Source organism: Ornithodoros turicata, unplaced genomic scaffold (assembly GCF_037126465.1).
Source record: "Ornithodoros turicata isolate Travis unplaced genomic scaffold, ASM3712646v1 ctg00000917.1, whole genome shotgun sequence".
In the NCBI taxonomy this organism is placed as follows: Eukaryota; Metazoa; Arthropoda; class Arachnida; order Ixodida; family Argasidae; genus Ornithodoros; species Ornithodoros turicata.
This window is the reverse complement of record NW_026999419.1, coordinates 413,890-437,532: the sequence shown is the minus strand read 5'-3', so window position 1 is coordinate 437,532 and position 23,643 is coordinate 413,890. Positions and strand designations below refer to the sequence as shown.

The 23,643-nt window shown below is 41.3% G+C and overlaps 1 protein-coding gene across 1 annotated transcript in view; it reads right to left on the bottom strand.

The window, feature by feature from the left end:
- Positions 1-665: 665 nt before the first annotated feature.
- Positions 666-23,643, bottom strand: part of LOC135375712 (galactosylceramide sulfotransferase-like) — a 34,930-nt gene continuing 11,952 nt past the window's right edge. The window contains exon 4 of the mRNA XM_064608366.1: positions 666-1,380. Within this exon, the coding sequence (XP_064464436.1) occupies positions 778-1,380 (603 nt within the window). The 3' untranslated portion in view covers positions 666-777. The remainder of the gene's footprint in view (positions 1,381-23,643) is intronic.

The following is a 23,643-nucleotide window of genomic DNA, read 5'->3' as shown; positions in this document are numbered from 1 at the left end:
ACGCTCGTAAGAGACCAACAATGAGTTGGTGTTGCGGAGCGAACAAACATAAATATTGGACGTGCTCAGCCTATGTGATTCTAGCACCATGTGAAAGCAGTGGGCAAATTACACTGTATATACTTTCTCACCAGTAAGCTAGCCTAGCCATTTGCTTTAACAGTTTCGCTTATATTTGGCGCAGTAACTGCACTATATCAGGGCAAAAAGTGACTAGTAAGAAATTCTTCGCAGTAATCTATATTCAATTGTGTATTATACTATTCTGATATATTCGAATTTTCAGCACCGCTTTGTCGATGTTTGCGAATATTGTTAAAAATCCTTGTCTGAATTTTAGCATTACACGTAAGCTACTTCAACGGATTGCAGCACATGGCAATCGTTATGACGTCACTCTTTCGAAGGTTTATTAAAATAAAGTGTATATGACTGCGCATGATGTATCTGCTCCAGAGGACCATTTTGTTGTTCCAAAACGTTTTTTTTTCTTTTTTTTCTGTTTTTCCTGCTCCAGAAGGCTATCCAAATGGTTTGGGCTAATCACATGCATCACTGTATACAGCCCACATGTGTGCACTAGCTGTGTGTTGCTTGCACTACACTTTTGTTTTGAATTATTTAGTTTAGTTCTGATATGTCCGTGCACACAACGAGCAAGTTAATCTAGTATCAAATATATCTATTCGTTTACACGAAATCCAATACATTATATTTGAGCAGACATATTACACAATAGCTGCGTACGGCTTCCCTTACACTATTATGAACGCAACGTTAAGAATAGAACAGTCCTGTCGCCATTCTGGCTCGACGCGCCTGAATATCTCGAACCTCCCGCACGAACTTGAACTCGTCGTACGTCAACCATCGGCACAATTCCTCGTCGCGTCGTTCAGGCTTCACCACCTGCACAATCACATGCACGTCAAGGTCGTGGTCCACACAACGCGAGTACCAGTACTTCGTTGCATTCTGCAGATGTTCCACGTACCACTGCATACGTTTTCTACCGAACTTATTCACTTCCCTGTCGAGCTTGTCGCTGAAAAAAGTGTACAACTGCATGTCGATGTGGTTGAGCTTTTCGAGACCCCATCGAGTTGCATTAGACAGTTGTGCACGCTTCGATAGAGCGTTCTTGCGGAAGGCTATGATGCTTGTAAATGGGAGGCACAGTTTGTTACGAAGAAGGATGAGGGACTCCTCGAGGCGTTCTGTAATCATGACCAGTTCGAACGTCTTGTTGACATGATGGATGAGTTCATCGACGGCGGCGCTGTTGTCGAATTTCTCTAGGCCGAGGTCGAAGGCGATTTGGTTGAAGCCCAGCAAAGCAGAGTATCGGTTATGGCGAAGATCTTCCGTCAGCGTAGGCGTCTGGAACAGAGACAACCGTTAAGTATAGACCTGCGTTCCCATTCAGTTTTCATGTTAGTTAACTTTGGTACCTTTAAAGGGCATTCAAGTCCAAACATTTATGTTCGCAGAATGAAAAACGGTGTTACCTTGAATCAAAGGACGCGACGCATGAATCACGTTCCTTTTGTGTCGGTGTCAAGGTAAGGACTTCTTTCATTCCGCGGTGAGTAATGTCTGCACTATGCCGTGTATTCACGCGAGTGACATCCTCAGGGAAGATTATAGTGGAAGAAAAAGTGAGAACATTGCTCACAGAGCCGTAACCTAGCCTCTGTTCGAAGTGTCAGCGGCTCTCGTCCAAATCATCACAAGGCATTTAACATACTGTCACCACATCGGTGAATCTTCGCTGTGTCGACTTTCACGTATGCCTTCTGTATGTATGACTTCAGCAGCAGTACACATACGAGTTGCATATACTAATCCCCTGTTGTGTTACAGACAACAAACCTGTGTCCTGTATCTCTGAGCTATCGGAACTACCTCTTTGATAACCAGCAGGATGCCATGATCTGATTTGACACCGGAACATGGTCCTTTCCGCCCTCTATCTGAGGAAACTTCCGTATAAAAGGCGCAGCTGCTCTCGGCATCATCTTCATTTCAGAGGCAGTGCACATACGAGTTGCATACAGGGTGTTCCAGAAAACGTGTCATTGAATTATAATTAAAAAAAAACTACACCACCTAAATCATGTGGTCAAAGGCATTTGTTCTTACTAGGTTTTTGCCACCTCCTGATGTGAATGTCGTGTAACGTAAGTTTAATTATGTAAAATTTTGCGAACTGAAGTCGGAAATTTGCCAAGTAAAGGTCACTTTTTTACCGCACCAATGTGAAGAGCGTGTCTAATTTACTCAAATTAATGGTAATTGACAGGTATATTCAGGGGCTATCTCATCAGAAAAAATAGCCGAACATCATGCTCTGCGGAGCTAGCGCGCGACAAATTTTTCATCGGAATCCTTGTCAGTCCGACGAAAGGAGATTGGAAACCCCGCCCACACCTACAACGCAGAAAGGGATAACACAGGTATGGCTTATCGCGTCCGACTTTCGCTGGGATCGCACTTTCCCTCTCCCAATTTCAAGAACTGTTACTTTTTCTACTATCACTCTGTGGGTGGGCTTGGAACCTCCTTTCGTCGGACTGGGATAGATTGCGCTCCAAAAGTCGTGGCGCGTTATGGTACGGTGCTACGAAAAGCATGATGTTCGGCTATTTTTTCCGATGGCATAGCTCGTGAATATCACTGTCAATTATCATGAACTTGGGTGAATTCGGCACGCTCTTCATATTGGTGGGGTAAAAAAGTGACCTTTACTTGGCAAATTTTCGAGTTCAGTTCACAAATATTTACATAATTAAACTTACGATACATGACATTCACATCAGGAGTTGACAAAAACCTAGTAAGAACAAATGCCGTTGGCCGCATGATTCTAGGTGGCGTAGTTTTTCTTATTGTAATTCAAGGACACGTTTTCTGGGACACCCTGTATACTAATCGCCTGAGAGAACTGATGTTCTGAGGCTGGAACACTAATCGCCTGTTGTGTTAGTGAGCGAGTTTGTTTATTCAACATAGTCCTGTATTCATACAGGACTGCCGCTGTTGTGCCTATATTTTGTTGCTTCATATAGCAATAATCCGCTGAACATGTCGAAAGAGTTCAAAGAACTTGTCAAGGTTATCGATGATTTGAAGCGCGAATTACGAGCAGATAAATCGATCACTGAAGGATGCCACCCAGAACTGTCAAGATGCTATAAATGAATGTAAAAATGATATCAAGGAATTGAAAGTTCTACGTAGCGATGTAAACCATCTAAAACAGGAATGCATCGAATTGGAATTATGTGTTGCGAACCTACAGCAAGAAGTTAACGCCCTGGCACAATATCAGAGACTCAATAATTTGGAAATCAGGGGCGTCCCAAAGGAGGCTTCCGATCCTGTTAACATTGTCAAGAAAATAGCAGACAAAGTGGGCGTAGAACTTCAACTGACTGATATTGATATATGCCACCGAGTCCCTACACGGGGACGACATCAAGAAAACATAATTGTCCGCATGCTTTCTCGTACAGAAAGAAATGAGCTGCTCCAAAAGGCCAGGAAACATAGACTAACTTGTTCATCAGCAGCAGTTGCGCGCAAGAAAAGAACTGGAAGTATCTTTGGACAAACAAAGGCAAAATATATGCCAGAAAATCTGACGACGCCCCAGTTCTTCAAGTTAAAACAAAAGAAGATATTCTTCTCATGTCATAGGGCGAGATTTATTGTCAGAGAAGATTACAGCCCGTATAGTGCTTCTGCTAGACCTGAGTCGTCTACATTCTGCCTTTTCGTTTTTTCACATAAACCTACGCAGCATAAATAAACATTATGATCGAGTTGTTGACTTTAATTGCTTCTTTAGGAAAGAGAGTAACATTTTTTGGCCTTTCTGATACTTTGTTAAATAACGAGACTGAAGGATATTACCAGTGATGGCCAGTAGTTAAACTACTAGGGCCTGGTTTCACCAACGCCGATTAACACTTGAACCGAGATCAACGGTCCTTTAACTTGAATTTAACGCTTAACTGTGCTTCACAAAAGGGAGTTATTGTTACTGAAACATTCATCACGTCACCAACTAACGTTTGCAAAAAAGAATTGAGCGTTAACTTCAAGTTTTAGCAACGCTTGATCTCGGTTCAAAGTTAACCAGCGTTGGTGAAACCGAGCCTAGTTAAACTACCTGATTGTAGTTAAAAAGTAGTTATCAACATCTTGCAGAAACGTAGTGGCAACTACTAGTTAAACAACTATTTCGAGTAGTTAACTACAGTAGTTAGGTTACTGGGAGGGGGGGAAGGCGCCAACTACTTCCGATTTTGCCGCAAGCTTTACGGCACGATTGTGCTGCCGACATTTACCTTGAGCTACTTGTTTGATGAGAACGGAGGTACAGAGCAATTGTGCCGTGCACGTGTACGAAATCTTCCCTTTTAATGCTTGTCTAGCGAAGCCTCATTTGTTGCGAAATAATTCTGTAACTTAGTTTATCACGTAGGCGCAGAAAGAATCCCGCCGCAAGCTTTGCATTTGACAATCGTAGCGGCCTGCGTGATACCGTGGTTACCGTCCTGGTGTGCACATAACCGCGTAGGATGGCTACGTGATCGATCATCGTGGCTAAGCGAAAATATTTTACGGTCCACAGTGGCGCAATTGACAGCCACCACAATATTTGTGCGTGGCGCATTGATCTGTGACGAAGGAGCCTGAGTGTAAATCTTGTACATGGTCTGTCGTATGTTGTACGTACCTTTATAGCGGAAGCTTTCACTTCATAGAAAATATTTCCGCAACAAGCTATTTTGTCAGCGCATAATATTCAAGAGACAGGCAGTGGATTTTACGACAGTATGTGAATTAAGCGACGTAGACATAACAGTATATTTTAAATATCATTATCAATGCTTGTGATTCATATTTAGGTGTCTAACGACACTACTAAGATTGGTGTTGATGGACAACGTTGAGTAGTTATAGATGTAGTTAAAATACATTGCAGTAGTTAAAGAAGTAGTTTTAACTACTACCCTGAAAAGTAGTTGAACTACTACCCTGAAAAGTAGTTGAACTACTAGTTAAACTACTCTTTTGCAAAGTAGTTAGTAGTTATAGTTAAACTACTGTAGAAGTAGTTACTGGCCATCACTGGATATTACTCATCTTGTGGATATGACCATGAATTTTCCAATCGTACACTAGGTATTCATGGCGGAGTAGGTCTTCTAATTGACTCCTCTGTACCGTATCAGTTGAGGAACGATCTTTCTTTAAGTGGCGACCTTTGTGAATCTGTTTGTTGAGATTTCACATACTCATTTCAAGAGATACTTCCTCCTTCACAAAGGTAAAAATGTCATTGTGGGTGTTATATATAGGTCACCTACGAATGACATTAGGGAATTCATAGAAAAGTTTGATACTTTTTTGAGTGACAGTTTGCGAAAACATTATGTCATAATCATGGGTGATATAAATATTAATATATATGAATATATACTGAACGTTAATTCATCAAGTGACTATCTACATACTTTGCTCGCGAATGGCTTTGATCAATGGATCCAGTTGCCCACTCGTGGTGGCCACACTGGTACTCTAATAGACGACTGTGTAAGAAATCTCAATGGTGATGAATTTCTTGCTGGTGTTATCCCATGTGACATTACAGATCACGATATTATCTTTGTGAATGAAAATAAGCCGAATCACGTGAAAACAACATCAGAGCGACAGGTTAGGATTTCTGACTATCAGATAGCAGAGAAATTCTTAAGTGAAATAAATTGGGATTTTGTAGATGCCAACATGTCAGCCACCGAAAAGTTTACAAGATTTTATCAGATACTTGTCAACAGTTTAGATAAAGCATGTAGGATCGTTTCTCGATCTAAGTGGCAGTCCATACGTGAACCCTGGATTACTGCACACTCTTAAAAATGAACTTCACCGCATAGCACGCTCTTAGCCAACCATTATCTCGAATGATATCGTTATCTGCCCTGATTTGTTGAAAACGGGGGGCGTACGCCATTTCTGTGACACTTATGCTGTTCATAATTGTCACAGAAAAGGCGTACGCCCCGTGATTTCAACAAATCAGGGCAGATAACGATATCATTCGAGATAATGGTTGGCTAGGAGCGTGCTATGAGGTGAAGTTCATTTTTAAGAGTGTAGGGAAAACAAAGCCCACCAGTGAAATATCAACGTTAAGAGACGATACGGTTGCAAAGTGATAAGTAATGTATTGAACAAATATTTCTTATGTTCCGCTTCTACACAATCAATTGGAGAGGAGAAAGTCAGCATGAAATATTACCACCTCGGAACTCGCATACGTGTTTTCTCTCACCCTTTTGGCCTCAGGAGGTTGACGTTGAATCAGTTCTACAGGGACTGAATAACACAAGTGCAGTTGGATACGATAATATAAGTATAGAATTCCTAAAAAGGACTGTAACAGTCATATCTTATCCTCTGTCATCAATTATCAACGCGCTGTTTAGTGAAGGGACGTTCCCAGACGAGCTGAAGATTTCCAAAATTGTTCCTGTTTACAAAAGAGGTAATCGACTACTCCCGGAAACGATTATTATTAACCAGACTAGAGGATTTTTTTGAGAAACACATTCTTTTATCTGATTATCAGTTCGGATTCCTGAAAAATAAGTCGACAAAACTAGCAGTACTCTCAATTTGTGAACTTCTGAAAAGTAATATTGAAACAAAACTATTAACTATGGGGATATTTGTGGATTTGCGGAAGGCGTTTGATGTTTTAAGCCACTCAATATTATGTAAGAAACTTGAACGCTACGGTATGAGAGGTGAAGCCCTCAACCTGCTCACTAATTATTTACAGAATCGAAAAGAGTTTGTGCAAGTTGCTGGCAGCTCCTCTTCTCTAGGTAATGTTTCCACAGGCGTTCCGCAAGGATCAATTCTGGGGCCTTTCTTATTTATAGTTTATATAAACGACTTGGTAGAATTTCCTGATGTGCCGACAGTTTTATATGCTGATGACCCTTCATTATTTCTTCAAAGTTGTAATATTGTGGATTTGTTTGAGAAGGGGAACAATATATTAACGCAACTGAGTGCTTGGCTTAACTATAATAAGTTGTAAGTGAGCTCATCTAAGTCATCGTACATTATATTTAGGCCACCGCAGGTCCCCACAATTACATATACTCAGGATGTGGTTCTTGGTTCTGACATCATTCACAGACGCTCATCGGTTAAAATATTAGGGGTTCTACTCGATGAGCACTTGCAGTGGCATGAACATATTTCTAACATCTGTAAAAAAATATATTCTGGCACTTATGCAATAGCCAAGTTAAAATGTCTTTTCACCTTGCATACTCTTAGAGCAATCTACATGTCATTCATCCAAAGCTATATTTCTTACGGCATAGAAAGTTTCGCCTTAACATACGAATCTACAATAAAATCGTTGCATGTTGCGCGGTGGAAAGCACTACGTACTATGTTATCACTGCGGAACCACGACAGCGTTACATTTCCATTTACACTTATGAATATCCCTACAGTCTCAGAACTATTTGGTTCCAGGTTATGTGCAATTGTATATAAGTTGACACATAAACTATGTAACGTGCCGTTCATAACCTTGACTAAACGTGAAGTTACAGCCTCAATACGAAGTTATGGGCCATATACACTTTGTCTACCAAAAATACGTACAAACTCTGGATATTTTTCTTTTCACTACTTTGTAGTTAAACTAAGAAATTTATTCCAAGAGCCTATTCAGGGTTCTAAGTCACTATTTATATTTACAAAAGAACTAAGAAATTATTTCAAATCTCAAAGTTGGTGAGTTGTAAAACCACACGAAATTAGTGTTCTTATTATTACAGCATATCTAGCTCTTGTAGTAAAGCTTGAGATATGTGCGAAGTAGTATATGGTCTGGTCATATAGTCGGGGGGTTTAGTTACGAACATAGCCACCAGGGCCAACTTCGCGTCTGCGCTGACTTCACTCGCAGAATTTTTCCCGCGCGCGGCGCGTGGGCGGAGGGTTGTCCGCGTGCTTACCGGCGGGCGGAGGGCTGCGTGGGCGCTTATCGTTGCGCATTCTTCAGTCTGGGCCGACTTCTTTCGCCATTTTTCCGCCTGGGCCGTCTGCACTAAATTTTTTTCCGCTACGACAGGTGCGTGGTGGGCGGTTTACATGCAAGTATAGACATGCAAAGGATAGCCATACACAAAAGTACAAATGAAAATATATTTATTAATGCCAACAGTGCAGGGAATTATGTTGTGACTTTGTGTGAAGGAGAAAAACCCAGCCAAAAAACCTGATTAAGAAGAAACACAATATGATACACGTAACAAATATTATAATTATTACAGCTACGATGCAATAGCATCGAAGAGGTATCACTCATCAAACACAGTATTTTTTATTAATGGTAATCATACACACAAGTTTTTAATCAATCAGAATTAAAATAGAGTAGCACATTTAATCAAACAAGATATTCTTAATCAATACGACTACAATCAAATTACAAGTTTTGCTATAAAATGCATGAGACACCATCATTGCAATAGTAGAGGTTTAATTACAAGTTCTGACAGATGTAAGTAATTTTGGGCACAATAGAGAAGCAAAGTTGATTATTTCAACATGACACAAATTTAATTAACCAGTTTATTATGAAGTGAATAGCGCAGACATAAGGAAATAATTCGAATCAACACAACACAATCAATAGCTAGCACTGATAGAGAACCAAACCGACGTATCCTTCAACATGTATGGAATGGAATAGCACATTTAATCAAAGAAGATATTCTTAATCAATATGATTACAATCAAAATTACAAGTTGTATTATAAAAAGTCTAATAATCCTATACGTAAGAACCATCATTGCAACAGTGGAGTTTTAATTATGAGTTCTGATAGATGTAAGTAATTTCGAGCACAATAGGGAAGCTAAGTTGAATATTCTAACATGACACAAATGTAATTAATCAGTTTCTTATGAAGTGAACAGCGCAGACATAAGGAAATGATTCGGATCAACACAACACAATCAATAACTAGCACTAATAGAGAACCAAACCGGCGTATCCTCTCAACATGCATGGAAGATAATAGCGAAACATTACTCTATCAAAACGAGAAACGGACGTGACTTTTAATCAAAAAGACGTTCTTAATCAATATGATGACAATCAAAATTTCAACTTTTATTATAACAAGTCTGAGTCACGATCACTATTATTGCAACCCTAATAATTTCCTCATTAGCATGTTTCCTATTAAGTGTTTTAAGCCATTTCAAGCACAACAGGTAATCTAAGTTGCATATATCTTGTTCCAACATGGCACAGCTTTAAATTATTCAATTTCCTATCACGTGAATAGCGCACACGTAAGGAAATCATGAGAAACAACACGATCAACAGATAGCATTAATAGAGAGCCAAACCTGCGCATCATCCAACGCGTAAACAACATATACAGGCAGGAAAATAATAGCGAAACAATCTATCAAAACGAGAAATATTACAAATACTGTGACTAGCACAGGCCTAGTGCCGAAGAACAGAGGAACACTCTAAGCGGCACGTTCTCCAACACGTCAATAGAGGAGAATAATCCATCATTTTAACTATCATAAAATCATCCTCGTGACTTAATCTAATTGAACACTATACAATTTTCATTCTAACAGACACTACAAGCCTTACTTTGTTTTATGAATCCAACACACAAAATAGATATGTTAAAAATGAACTTCACCGCATAGCACGCTCCTAGCCAACAACCATCTCGAATGATATCATTGTCTACCCTGATTTGTTGAAGACGGGAGGCGTACGCCTGTTTTGTGACAGTTATGAACATTTCGAGCGCAATACCAAATCTAAGTTTCATATATTTTGTTCCAATATTACACAACTTTTAATTAATCAATTTCTTATTAAGTGAATAGCATAGACGTAAGGAAATGATGAGAAGCAACACAATCAACACCTAGCATTAATAGAGAGCCAAACCTGCACATCATCCAACACGTAAACAACAGATACTTGCAAGAATATAATAGCGAAACAATCTATCAAAACGAGAAATATTGCAAATTTAATACTGTGACTAGCACAGACTTAACGCTGAAGAACAGAGGAACGCTCTAACCGGCGCCACGTAAACAACAACAAAGGAAAATCATCTATCATTGAACCATTATAAAATCATCTTAGTGACTTAATCTAATGGAACACTATACAATTTTCATTCTAACAAACGCTACAAGCCTCACATTGATGGAGGCATCCAACACACAGGCACGGTACAATGTGAGAGGCTTTCGGTTTTCCTTCAAAGCCTGGAGACATTGTCTCTCTATCTAGACGACCAAAGCGAAGCAACTGCGCATGCTTTATCACTCCAAGGGTTGTGGGTAAAGCACTATTTCTTCTTTCAGCAAACAGGACGCTCTCAAGGTCAGATAAGATAGTACGAAGGCGATATATTTTATTGTACAATTATGGCAAATAGACGTTGGTATTATTCGCCGGGAACACTATCTTTTCACATTCTTTCATTGAAATGGAAGTTTTTCTTCAAGGTGGATGACAAGTCGACTAAGTTTGTACAGAGGCGATATTTTTTATTGAACACGTAGAGAAAGTCCAAATTATTCAATGATAGAAACAATACTCAATCAAAAACGAGAACCAAATTTAATTACATAAACTTTTTGCAATATCTTGCAACAGAAAGTTCTGGATAGACTAACCACATAGAAACAACATATGTGAAATGGAACTCAAAAATATGAGGCATTCCCAACTTAGAGATTATTTTTAATAATGTCAATCGAGTGAACAATTGGAGCAAATACAAGACAATAATTATTTCAGGCAGTCACTTTCTAAGCAAGCGAGAAACATTTAAAAGTTTTCCTATAGAGGAAGTCAACAGACACAATTAATACATCATGTATACATAATTCCAAACTTACAGAATATCAATCGGGTGAATACCTGAAACAAAGTCAATTCAGACAGATCATTTCTAAGCAAGCAGTGTGAATACCCCACCGAATCAGTACAGAAACTTGCCTTTTTCAATGAATAAGCAGGATCAACTAGCGGATTCAAGCGATAAAGTGAGTGATGCAAGCCGACGACCCCAACACCAGCATCAAGTTAGGGAAGGGAGCTTTCTAGTGCGGTCTTGTACATGGAATCATTGAAAGCACACGTTTTTTTTTACTCACCACATCTTTGTCTTAATCAATTTCCAGAATTTTCACGGCAACACGAGCGGGATATTAATAACATTCTAATTCAGATAGCATAACAAATTTGTAAAGAACAAAATGAGCATAGATATGCTTTTAATTAAGTGTAGAGGCACACTTGAAAACAGAACAGACAATTGCTCTACATTGAAGAGATGGACGGATTTTGTACTCGCTACCATAAGTCATGGGAGGACATGGTTAAAAGCTGATTCGAAAAAGATGAGCCGCGAAATGATTCTATTATCAGAGCATTTCAATACGTCCTAGACATGGTCGTATTCGGAGATATGGTACAAATTACAGAATTGAAGGTGCAAGAATTTGTATGCAGAGTCTACAATATTTATAAAAATATTTGCACGTCAACATCGGAAGGGCGGTCTATATCGTACGATTCATTACGGATTTGTTGAAATGACACCTAACTATTGACATGGAAAGTACATAAAAAATCTTATCACATGATAAGTTCCACTACCACGGCTACGCAATTATTTTCTTCTACCAGTTATTGCAACGATGTCGAATGAGCAGAAGTTCAATATTGCTGTACAATGTCTGATGTATCATCACTTATTGAAACTCAATGACTACATCAACTGCGGTGGACCACCGGACGATTTTCATCTAATGCACTCTTGTACGCCATTCAAGAATCTTCATACAAAGAAAGGAAACATCAATAAGAGATTGCCCAAGTTTGTGGAAACTAAGTGCAAGTTACTGAAGCGATACAAATGCGGCGACAACGTATCGATTGTATTAATCAACGCTGGATTCAAGCGACCGATAATAAGACATCGTTATGTAATACATTCCGAATTCTTCAATCAAGACAACAAACGAAAACTTCAGAGTTTGGAATAGAACAGTTGTACTTTATCGAAAGTGTATAACTGAAATAATAAATGTAACTTCTTTGTCATCTTTATAATGAATTCTATGCATCGCAACGAAAACAGATTGTTACAATGATTGCTAAGGAAACGAATATTCCACACTGAGTGCAAGAATTCTCATATGGAATCAGAGCTGACCATCAAATAGGTTTTACCCGACTACACTCTGTACAATTTCCACATCCGAAGTATACAATTGACGGAGAAGGATCAGTCATTGAAATTAAGAGGCGTGATACGAGTGCGTGCATATTTCTCAAACAGTTGGACTAGCTCTCTTATTCATGAGCAAACGACAAATGTATAATTGAAAGTATGTCTATAACATCTTTCGACAATATATGTTGAAAGGAATCTATTATCAAATGCCGCGATGCAAATGGAGGATTTCACAAGCATGACGTGCGGGCAGAGTCTACATTTCTAATCACTTAATCCTCGTAACACACGGCACACAAATGCATATGAGATAAATTCTAAGTGGCAATCAGATTTTGCGAGAAGCGAATCACACAACAGTCATCTGAAATGTTTAACCAATATACAATGGAAGGCATGCAATCTTCATTATAATAAACAGATATTCCTTTTGTAAACTTAATCATTATAAGCAGCACAGGTCACACATAAACGTAGATCCAATTCACAAAATGTACCCTAGGTTTCTCGTAACCATACTGAGAAACTATCACCCTATTCTTAGTGTCATAGGATACGGGCACTACGAATGGAAAGGGCATACATTAATTTGATAAGTTTTTAGCTCATAATGAGGTAAAACGGAAACACCACACTAAATATCATTTTCTTGTTTAAATTTTCAAAGTCAAAACTCTACACTCTTTCTTACATTTTTTAAAGATATAGATTTAAAAGTTGTGTTTATAGTCGCACATACTATACAAAATATTTGATTGTGGCTTAAATGCTAACATTTATTAAATTAAATTCACTTCGAGGAGAGTGTTGCAATTTACTATCAGAGTTGTAGAATGTGTAATTTCACAATACGCAAGCTTTAGCTCGCTCACTTCGACAAGCACTCTTTCGCGATGACAAATAATTTCAATCGAATGTTTGATATTTTCTATATACACTACAACGTAATGTGGATTCTCTATGCCATGGAGGTTAATAATTACGAATATTTTTCGAATGAAACTTACTTAAAACTCGAAGAAAGGATCATCCCCGTCGATGAACCCGTTTCCGGAAAAAGCAACACGCTCGCGTGAGGTACCACGTTAACGCGTTGTTAATCTATATCTTTAAAATATGTAAGGAAGAGTGTACAGTTTTGACTTCCCCTGAAAATTTAAACAAGAAAATGATGTTTAGCGTGGTGTTCGCGTTTTACTTCATTATGAGCTAAAAACTTATCAAACTAAAGTATGCCCTTTCCATTCGTAGTGCCCGTATGCTATGGCACTAAGAATAGGGTGATAGTTTCTCAGTATGGTTACGGGAAACCTAGGATACATTTTGTGTGACCTGTGCTGCTTATAATGATTAAGTTTACAAAAGGAATATCTGCTTATTATAATGAAGATTGCATGCCTTCAATTGTATATTGGTTAAAAATTTCAGATGACTGTTGTGTGATTCGCTTCTCGCGAAATCTGATTGCCACTTAGAATTTATCGCATATGCATTTGTGTGCCGTGTGTTACGAGGATTACGTGATTAGAAATGTAGACTCTGCCCGCACGTCATGCTTGTGAAATCCTCCATTTGCATCGCGGCATTTGATAATAGATTCCTTTCAACATATATTGTCGAAAGATGTTATAGACATACTTTCACTTATACATTTGTCGTTTGCTCATGAATAAGAGAGCTAGTCCAACTGTTTGAGAAATATGCACGCACTCGTATAACGCCTCTTAATTTCAATGACTGATCCTTCTCCGTCAATTCTATACTTCGGATGTCGAAATTGTACAGAGTGTAGGCGGGTAAAACCAATTTGATGGTCAGCTCTGATTCCATATGAGAATTCTTGCACTCAATGTGGAATATTCGTTTCCTTAGCAATCATTGTAACAACCTGTTTTCGTTGCGATGAGTAGAATTCATTATAGAGATGACAAAGAAGTTATATTTATTATTTCAGTTATACACTTTCGATAAAGTACAATTGTTATATTCCAAACTCTGAAGTTTTCGTTTGTTGTCTTGATTGATGAATTCGGAATGTATTACATAACGATGTCTTATTATCGGTCGCTTGAATCCAGCGTTGATTAATACAATCGATACGTTGTCGCCGCATTTGTATCGCTTCAGTAACTTGCACTTAGTTTCCACAAACTTTGGCAATCTCTTATTGATGTTTCCTTTCTTTGTATGAAGATTCTTGAATGGCGTACAAGAGTGTATTAGATGAAAATCGTCCGGTGGTCCACCGCAGTTGATGTAGTCATTGAGTTTCAATAAGTGATGATACATCAGACGTTGTACAACAATATTGAACTTTTGCTCATTCGACATCGTTGCAAGAACTGGTAGAAGAAAATAATTGCGTAGCCGTGGTAGTGGAACTTATCATGTGATAAGATTTTTTATGTACTTTCCATGTCAATAGTTAGGTGTCATTTCAACAAATCCGTAATGAATCGTGCGATATAGACCGCTTGTATATGATAATTTGATCTCACTGCTTTCTTGATGAATGCAATGCCCATTGCAATGATTACAATTACATCTGGTCTAGTGTATTTCAATTCTTCGTTAGCAAACCTCAAAAACGTCAGTCCCAGTGGCCCTTCCGATGTTGACGTGCAAATATTTTTATAAATATTGTAGATTCTGCATACAAATTCTTGCACCTTCAATTCTGTAATTTGTACCATATCTCCGAATACGACCATGTCTAGGACGTACTGAAATGCTGTGATAATAGAATCATTTCGCGGCTCGGCTCATCTTTTTCGAATCAGTTTTTTACCATGTCCTCCCATGATTTATGGTAGCGAGTACAAAATCCGTCCATCTCTTCAATGTAGAGCAATTGTCTGTTCTGTTTTCAAGTGTGCCTCTACACTTAATTAAAAGCATATCTATGCTCATTTTGTTCTTTAAAAATTTGTTATGGTATCTGAATTAGACTGTTATTAATATCCCGCTCGTGTTGCCGTGAAAATTCTGGAAATTGATTTAGAAAAAGATGTGATGAGTAAAAAAAAACGTGTGCTTTCAATGATTCCATGTACAAGACCGCACTAGAAAGCTCCCTTCCCTAATTTGATGCTGGTGTTGGGGTCGTAGGCTTGCATCACTCACTTTATCGCTTGAATCCGCTAGTTGATCCTGCTTATTCATTGAAAAAGGCAAGTTTCTGTACTGATTCCGTGGTGTATTCACACTGCTTGCTTAGAAATGATTTGTCTGAATTGACTTTGTTTCAGGTATTCACCCGATTGATATTCTGTGAGTTTGGAATTATGTATACATGATGTATTAATTGTGTCTGTTGACTTCCTCTATAGGAAAACTTTAAAATATTTCTCGCTTGCTTAGAAAGTGACTGCCTGAAATAATTATTGTCTTGTATTTGTTTCAATTGGTCACTCGATTGACATTATTAAAAATAATCTCTAAGTTGGGAATGCCTCATATTATACTCTTGCAAGTATCTGTTGTTTACGTGTTGGATGATGTGCAGGTTTGGCTCTCTATTAATGCTAGGTGTTGATTGTGTTGTTTCTCATTATTTCCTTACGTCTATGCTATTCACTTAATAAGAAATTGATTAATTAAAAGTTGTGTAATATTGGAACAAAACATATGAAACTTAGATTTGGTATTGCGCTCGAAATGTTCATAACTGCCACAAAACAGGCGTACGCCTCCCGTCTTCAACAAATCAGAGCAGACAATATCATTCGAGATGGTTGTTGGCTAGGAGCGTGCTATGCGGTGAAGTTCATTGTTAACATATCTTTTTTCTGTGTTGGATTCATAAAACAAAGTAAGGTTTGTAGTGTCTGTTAGAATCAAAATTGTATAGTGTTCAATTAGATTAAGTCACGAGGATGATTTTATGATAGTTAAAATGATAGATTATTCTATTGTTTACGTGTTGGAGAACGTGCCGCTTAGAGTGTTACTCTGTTCTTCAGCGCTAAGCCTGTGCTAGTCACAGTATTAAATTTGTAATGTTTCTCGTTTTGATAGATTGTTTCGCTATTATTTTCCTGCCTGTATCTGTTGTTTACGTGTTGGATGATGCGCAGGTTTTGCTCTCTATTAATGCTATCTGTTGATCGTTTTGTTTCTCATTATACTTCTGCATATGTCGCCACTTACTATCAGGGTTTACAAATGCTTTTTCCTCCTTTCCGCTAGTCAGATCTCAATTTCAAAGCCAAGTTCCAAAACTAAATCCCAGGTGTCGCTGCTGTACCTGACTTCCGTATATAACCCGCTCTCCTATACCCCATTCGTCTTTCCTCTTTGGCTAGTCAGTCTTGATATCAGCCTCTTGCGCGCGATTTACTTTCGAAAGTTCTTTGTCCTTTGTTAGCTTAACAAAGTACGTTTGGTTCTGTGTCTCCGGTTCTTCCAACCCAACCTACAGTTTGGGTCGTAGCCGTTGTCGTACGTTCTTGAACTCCCCGTGGTAGGTTCCCCCTTTTCTTCCAGTTTTTTTGTTTTGTTTTTGTTTGTTTTGTGGGTTGCTTCCTCCGCCTGATCATAACTCACACTGACCTGTCTTAGAGCTGGAAGGACCCTCTCGGGGTCGGAATATCACTTTTCAGGGTCGGAAGGCCCGACGCTGGGTCGGAAGACCAATTTGCGGGGCCGGAGGGCCCGACTCATGGTTGGAAGACCAATTGCGGGACCGGAAGGCCAATCTCGGGTTGGAAGACCAATTTACGGGTCGAAATGTGACGTGCTCGCAGCTGGTTCGGGCATGATAGCCTTCCCAACAGCGGGAGCATTGTCTGAATGGGCGATTTATCCTTGTTCCACCTTCCTTAGGGCAGTACACAGCATCAACCAGCAGCTCTTGCGCCTAATCCTTCAGGGCCACTTATCCCGCTCCTGTTTCTTCGCAGGTGCGATGTCTTCCCCTTCCCCGCTAAGCTCCCGCCGCGATCCTAACCTATGTGCCGTGGTCGAGTCGCTTGCAGCAACGGTCGCGTCCTTGGAAGTTCGACTTCCACCTGTGCCAGCTCAAGTATTTGTCGTGCCGGCCGTTCCAGTAGCAGTCCCTCCCCACATGTCCCGGAAGCGACGCCAGCCCAGTCTAGCATTCCTCTCCTGCCGCTTGGAAACGAACAGGATAAGGAGTACATGCAGAAGTGGGAATCTCATCCAGCCGACTGGTTAGCAGGCCTGGCTAGCTCCGGCCCACAGGGCCTGTCTCCTGCAATCTCTCAGTTCGTGCAGGCCCTTTGGGGGCCTGAGGGAAGGGTTGAGCGTTGCCCCAAGGCTCTACATGACTTCCCTCGCCTCAGGCTCCCCTGGCTCGGGCTCGTGGTGCCAGACATGAACCCTGAACTGAAGGCCCTAGCCCGTGAGCTTACCAGGGACCACGGGTCCATTACGAACCGGTACCAATGCCTGCGGGACGCGCAAACAGCCTTGGTGTCGGCGTTGGGCCCATTAGTGGCTCTTCTGGAGGTTTGCTCGGCCGTTGGACCGGACCAGAATGGGGTGCCAGGGGAAGCTTGCCTGGAGCAACAGCAGGGCCCATACAGGAGGACGGTCGACAACCACTTGGTAGCTACCATATCTCACCTTGGTAGGCTGTCGCCTGTCTGGGTGTAGAACGCAGGGAGGGCATCCTCAGCCGCATTGTCCCCGAGCTCCGCCCGCTGGTGTCCTCGGATCTGCACTTAGAGGGCTTCACCCTGCTATTTGAACAAGGTCTGCTGGAGCAGATAAGGACTCGCAATGAGGCAGTCAGGGTCCTCCGCGAAGCACGGCAGTCCACCTCAGCAGCATCCTTGGGCGAACCAGCCGTGAAACGCAGTCGGCCGGCCCAGTCTGCACCTGGCACGTCCCGCCGCCCCTACCAGCCCTTTTCATGGAGGCCCTTCTCTGGTGGACCACAGGGAGGGGCTCCACGAGGCCCCAGAGGTAAGTCATCCACTATCACCCTTGCCAGCCGGCAGGCTAGGTTCCTGCAGGAGGACTTGGCTAAATCTCACACGGGATGCTTGGGTTCTCAAAGCTGTAGCAGGGTACCAACTCGAATTCGCGTGCACCCCCCGCGGCATGTTCAGGCCTCGCGCTCTCACGCTCATTTACCCACACCAGCCGGGAGGCTCGTTGTAGAGGAGTTGCTACACAAAGGAGCGATTTCAGTCACGCATGCTCACAAAGCGCTCTTCCTGTCCCCTTTCTTCCTGATCCCATAAAAGGACTCCCAACTGCGACGAATCCTAAATTTAATGCAGCTAAATATCTACATTTCCCACGAGCACTTCAAGATGGAGGGTTGCGATACAGTAAAGGAGTGGTTCCTGCAGAACGACTTCTTGGCGCGCATCTGAAGGATGCCTACATCTCTGTTCCAATAGCAGCGCAGGATCGTCCTTGGCTTTGCTTCCTCTATCAGGGAACTTGTTACCATTGGAATGTCCTCCCGTTCGGGCTGAGGTCAGTACCGAGGGTCTTCACCAAGATAATGAGACCGGTCGTGGCCTTTCTGAGATCGCAAGGGATACGTCTTGTGATTTTCCTGGACGACATTCTAATCATGGACCAGTCCTCCTCCAATCTCGAGTCCACGCACACAGTCGGTTGTTCACCTGCTCCACTCCCTGGGGTTCATTGTGAACCTTTCAAAGTCCCACCACATCCCATCCCAGCAGCTAGTATCTTTCTAGGCTTCGAGGTTCGCACGTCCTCGTTGTCTGTCTGCCTTCCCAAAGAGAAGGGGCTAGCCATCAAGCAGTTTCTGGACTCCCTGGGCCAACAGAGGGTTCGTGCTCAAGTTCTCACAAAGGCGATTGGTCATTTGAACGCGACATCCCTCGCAATTCTAGAAGCTCCTCTTCATCTGAGGTCCCTCCAGTTGCTCCTTATCCAGGCTCTGAGAGTGGGTTCCTACTAGACCATAGTTACGCTTTCGGCAGAGGTCATGCGGGACTTGGTGTGGTGGCACAATATCCTCCCTCTGTGCCCCAGACGGAGCTTGCGCAGGAATCCAGTAGTCCAAGTTATTCAGACCGACAGCTCTCTCTAAGGCTGCTGAGCCTGCTCACAGACCCATGTGACCGGGCATCAGTGGTCTTGCGAACAGTCCTTGCTCCACATAAATGAGTTGGAGTCAGTAGCAGCCTTCCTGGGCCTCAGAGCTCTGGGGAGGGTTACAGCTTCGGGCTGCATTCTCCTCCCGTTAGACAACAAAGCAGCTGTAGCAGCCATCACTCGGATGGGGAGTGCCCGTTCCCCTCGTCTCAACAAGGTAGCACTTCAGCCTTCAGGTAGCGACCTTGGTGCCTACATCGGGGGATGACTGTGAGAGCTCAGCACGTACCCGGCAATCAAAACCTGGTGGCAGACCAGGCATCTTGTTTTCGCTTCACCAGCAGCAGCTGGAAGCTTTATTCCTCAGTTTTTCGGAAGATAAACCGCCTGTGAGGCCCGATCTCGACGGACCTTTTTGCAGATCTATCGAACTACCAGGTGCCTTATTACTTCAGCTGGAAGCCCGACCCGAGGGCTGCGGGAATAGATGCGTTCAGCCTGGACTGGTCAGGGACCAGCCTTTATGCCTTCCCTCCTTTCAGTCTGGTGAATCGATGCCTCCTGAGGATGTGCACGTTTCGGAGCTCTCTTATCCTGGTAGCGCCAATTTGGCCGGCTCAAGAGTGGTACCCCACTCTCCTTCGACTGGCTTGAAAGGAACCTCAGGCTATCCAAACTCTCCCAGACCTGTTGGTGAACGCCAGGGGTCTCAAACACCCCCAATGAATCACGGTTTGCACCTAGCAGTGTGAAATCTGTCGAGCAATGCAGAGTTAGTCCTACCCTTTAAGAAGACGCTGCCAACCTCTTGGCAGCATCAAGACGAAAGGGTACTAGGCTGGCATATGACTCCTGCTGGGGGAAGTGGAGTAGGTGGTGTGGTGAACGGTCGGTTGATCCGTTTTCTCCCCCTTTAACTCAAGTCCTAAACTTTCTGGCTTATCTGCACTTTGCTGAACACCTGGCATTCAGGACAATCTGCAGCTCTCGTTCAGCACTGTCCCAGACGGTTGGTGTCTGTGACGGGTTCCCTCTGGGTGAGCACCCTTCAGTTTCCAGATTGCTTAAAGGGGTTTTCCACCTCAATCCTCCTTCTTCCAGATACTCGTCCACCTGGTCAGTCGAGAATGTCCCTTCCTTCCTTTCATCTTTGGGCGATAATGACTCACTGCCCGTTCATCTCCTGACCTACAAACTGGCCATGTTGTTTGCTCTGGCTACAGCCTGCCAGTCAGCAGATCTTGTGTTATTTTCTTTAAAAGGCATTCAGCGCCGGGATTCTGGCAGGGAACTGCCTCTGGCTGGCCTTAGGAAAACTTCTCACATGTCTTCGCCCTGGCCATCAGTCTTCGCCTCTGCTCTTTCTCAGGTCCCTCTTCTCTGCCCGGTTCGGTCACTTGAGTCTTACATTGCTCGCACCCTTCCTTACCGGGCTGGCCACTCGCAAATCCTTCTAACTACCCAGAAACCCTTCCAACCAGCTTCCTGGGATACCGTACCTAATTGGCGGAAGCGTACTCTGGATCTTGCTGGGGTTGACACTCCTGTTTTCAAGGCCGACTCCGCAAGAGGAGCAGCCACCTCAAAGGCCCAGGGAAAGGGGGTCCCAATTGCAGAAATATTGGAAGTGGCAGACTGGTCTTCCGACACCACTTTCAACCATTTTTACAGGCGTGACTCGCGCGCAAGAACACACTTTGGGGTGCAAGTACTCAGCTAGTCGTGCCGCCCTCACAGCTTTGAAGAAGCATTTGTAAACCCTGATAGTAAGTGGCGACATATGCAGAAGTATAATTACCAGTTCTAACGAACGGTACTTACCTGAAGTTAGAGCTGGAATTATACGATGTATAGGGAGACACTTACTATCAGGTTGTCTACACCCGCCCGTTTCTTACCCCCACCCGTGCTCCTCCCCCATTCAATCTGTTTTTTATGTCTCTTTCCCTGCAGGACGGGGCAGATACGAGGGCAGCCTGGCTATTTCATGCCAACAGCGATGCACAGTTTGGATAAATATTCTTCTTAGCACTCGAATCCCTCTCGTTCCTGTCTCCTCTCTACTGACCTAGCTTATCAGAAAGAAGAGTGGGGTAAAGGAGAGCGGGTTATATACGGAAGTCAGGGACAGCAGCGACACCTGGGGTTTAGTTTTGGAACTTGGCTTTGAAATTGAGATCTGATTAGTGGAAAGGAAGAAAAAGCATCTGTAAACCCTGATAGTAAGTGTCTCCCTATACATCGTATAATTCCAGCTCTAACTTCAGGTAAGTACCGTTCGTTAGAACGGGTAATTATTTCCTTACGTCTGCGCTATTCACTTAACACGAAATTCATTAATTAAAAGCTGTGCCATTTTGGAACAAAATATATGCAACTTAGAATCCCCATTGTGCTTGAAATTGCTTAAAACACTTAATAAGAAACATGATAATGAAGAAATTATTAATGTTGCAATAATAGTGATCACCACTCAGACTTGTTATAATAAAACTTGTAATTTTGATTGTAATCGTATCGATTAAGAATATCTTCTTTGATTAAATGTAGTGCACTTTGTTATAGATTTTATTTCCTCTTGTGTTCGTGTCGTTCTTGTCGTCGTGTCGTTCGTGTCCCATGGTCTTCCAGGCTCTCTGCTGTTCACAATTAATTACATACATCTATTGGCACTTGTAACTGAAATTAAAATCCCGCTATTGCAATGACGGTGGTCACATCTCAGACTTTTTATAATGAAACTTGAAATTTTGATTTTTATCACATTGATTAAGAATGTCTTTTTGATTAAAAGCAGACTTGTGCGTAATGAGTTACTAGTAATTGTGTTACTTGTAATCAATTACATTTTTGAGTAATTTTTCGAGTAATCAGTTACTTTACTGTCAATGTAATTTTTCGAGCAATCAATTACTTTTCTGAGTAATTGATTACTTTTCCAGCAGAGATTAACTTATCTTTCAGATGTTCTGCCCCAAGTCAAGCCCCTCATGCCATCAGCCCTTGTTGGTACTTCTACTATAGCTCTACTACAGATCTACTTGTTCTAGGCGTTTTTGTTTTTGTGTTATTTGAGCTATACTGCTGTTGGACCTTTTTATTTTTTATTTTTATTTTCTGAGGCACACAAAGACGGGTTTAATCTGCGTAAATGCAGAGTAACGACCGGGGTAACGCGTTACTTTTTCTACTCGTTACTCAATTACATTCGGAGTCGAGTAATTGGTAACGATAATCCATTTCCGAGTGACGGGCACGAGTCTGATTAAAAGTCACGTTCGTTTCTTGTTTTGATAGAGCAATGTTTCGCTATTATTTTCCATACATGTTGGAGTATACGTCGGTTTGGTTCTCTATTAGTGCTAGCTATTGATTGTGTTGTGTTGATTAGAATTATTTCCTTATGTCTGCGCTGTTCACTTCATAAGAAACTAATTAATTAAATTGTGTCATGTTGGAATATTCAACTTAGTTTCCCTATTGTGCTTGAGATTACTTACATCTATCAGAACTTGCAATTAAAACTCCCCTGTTGCAATGACAGTTCTCACATATAGGAATATTAGACGTTTTATATTACAACTTGTAATTTTGATTGTAGTCATGTTGATTAAGAATATCTTCTTTGATTAAATTTGCTATTCCATTCCATACATGTTGGAGGGTACGTCGGATTGGTTCTCTATCAATGCTAGCTATGGATTGCGTTGTGTTGATTCGAATTGTTTCCTTATGTCTGTGCTATTCACCTCATAAGAAACTGATTAATTAAATTTGTGTCATGTTAGAATAATCAACTTAGCTTCCCTATTGTACTGAAAATTACTTACATATATCAGAACTTGTAATTAAACCTGTACTATTGCATTGATGGTGCTCACGTCTCAGACATTTTATAGCAAAACTTATAATTTTATTGTAGTCGAATTATTTAAGAATATCTTCTTTGATTATATGTGCTACTGTATTTTAATTCTGATTCATTGTTAACTTGTGTGTATGATCACAATTAATAAAAGATATTGTGTTTGATGTGTAATACCTCTTCGATGCTATTGCGTCATACCTGTAATAAGTATAATATTTGTTACGTGTATCGTATTGTGTTTCTTCTGGTTCAGGTTTTTGGCTGGATTTTTCTCCTTCACATAGAGTCACAACATAATTCCCTGCACTATTGGCATTAATAAATATATTTTCACTTGTACTTCTGTGTATGGCTATCCTTGGCATGTCTATACTTGCATGTAAACCG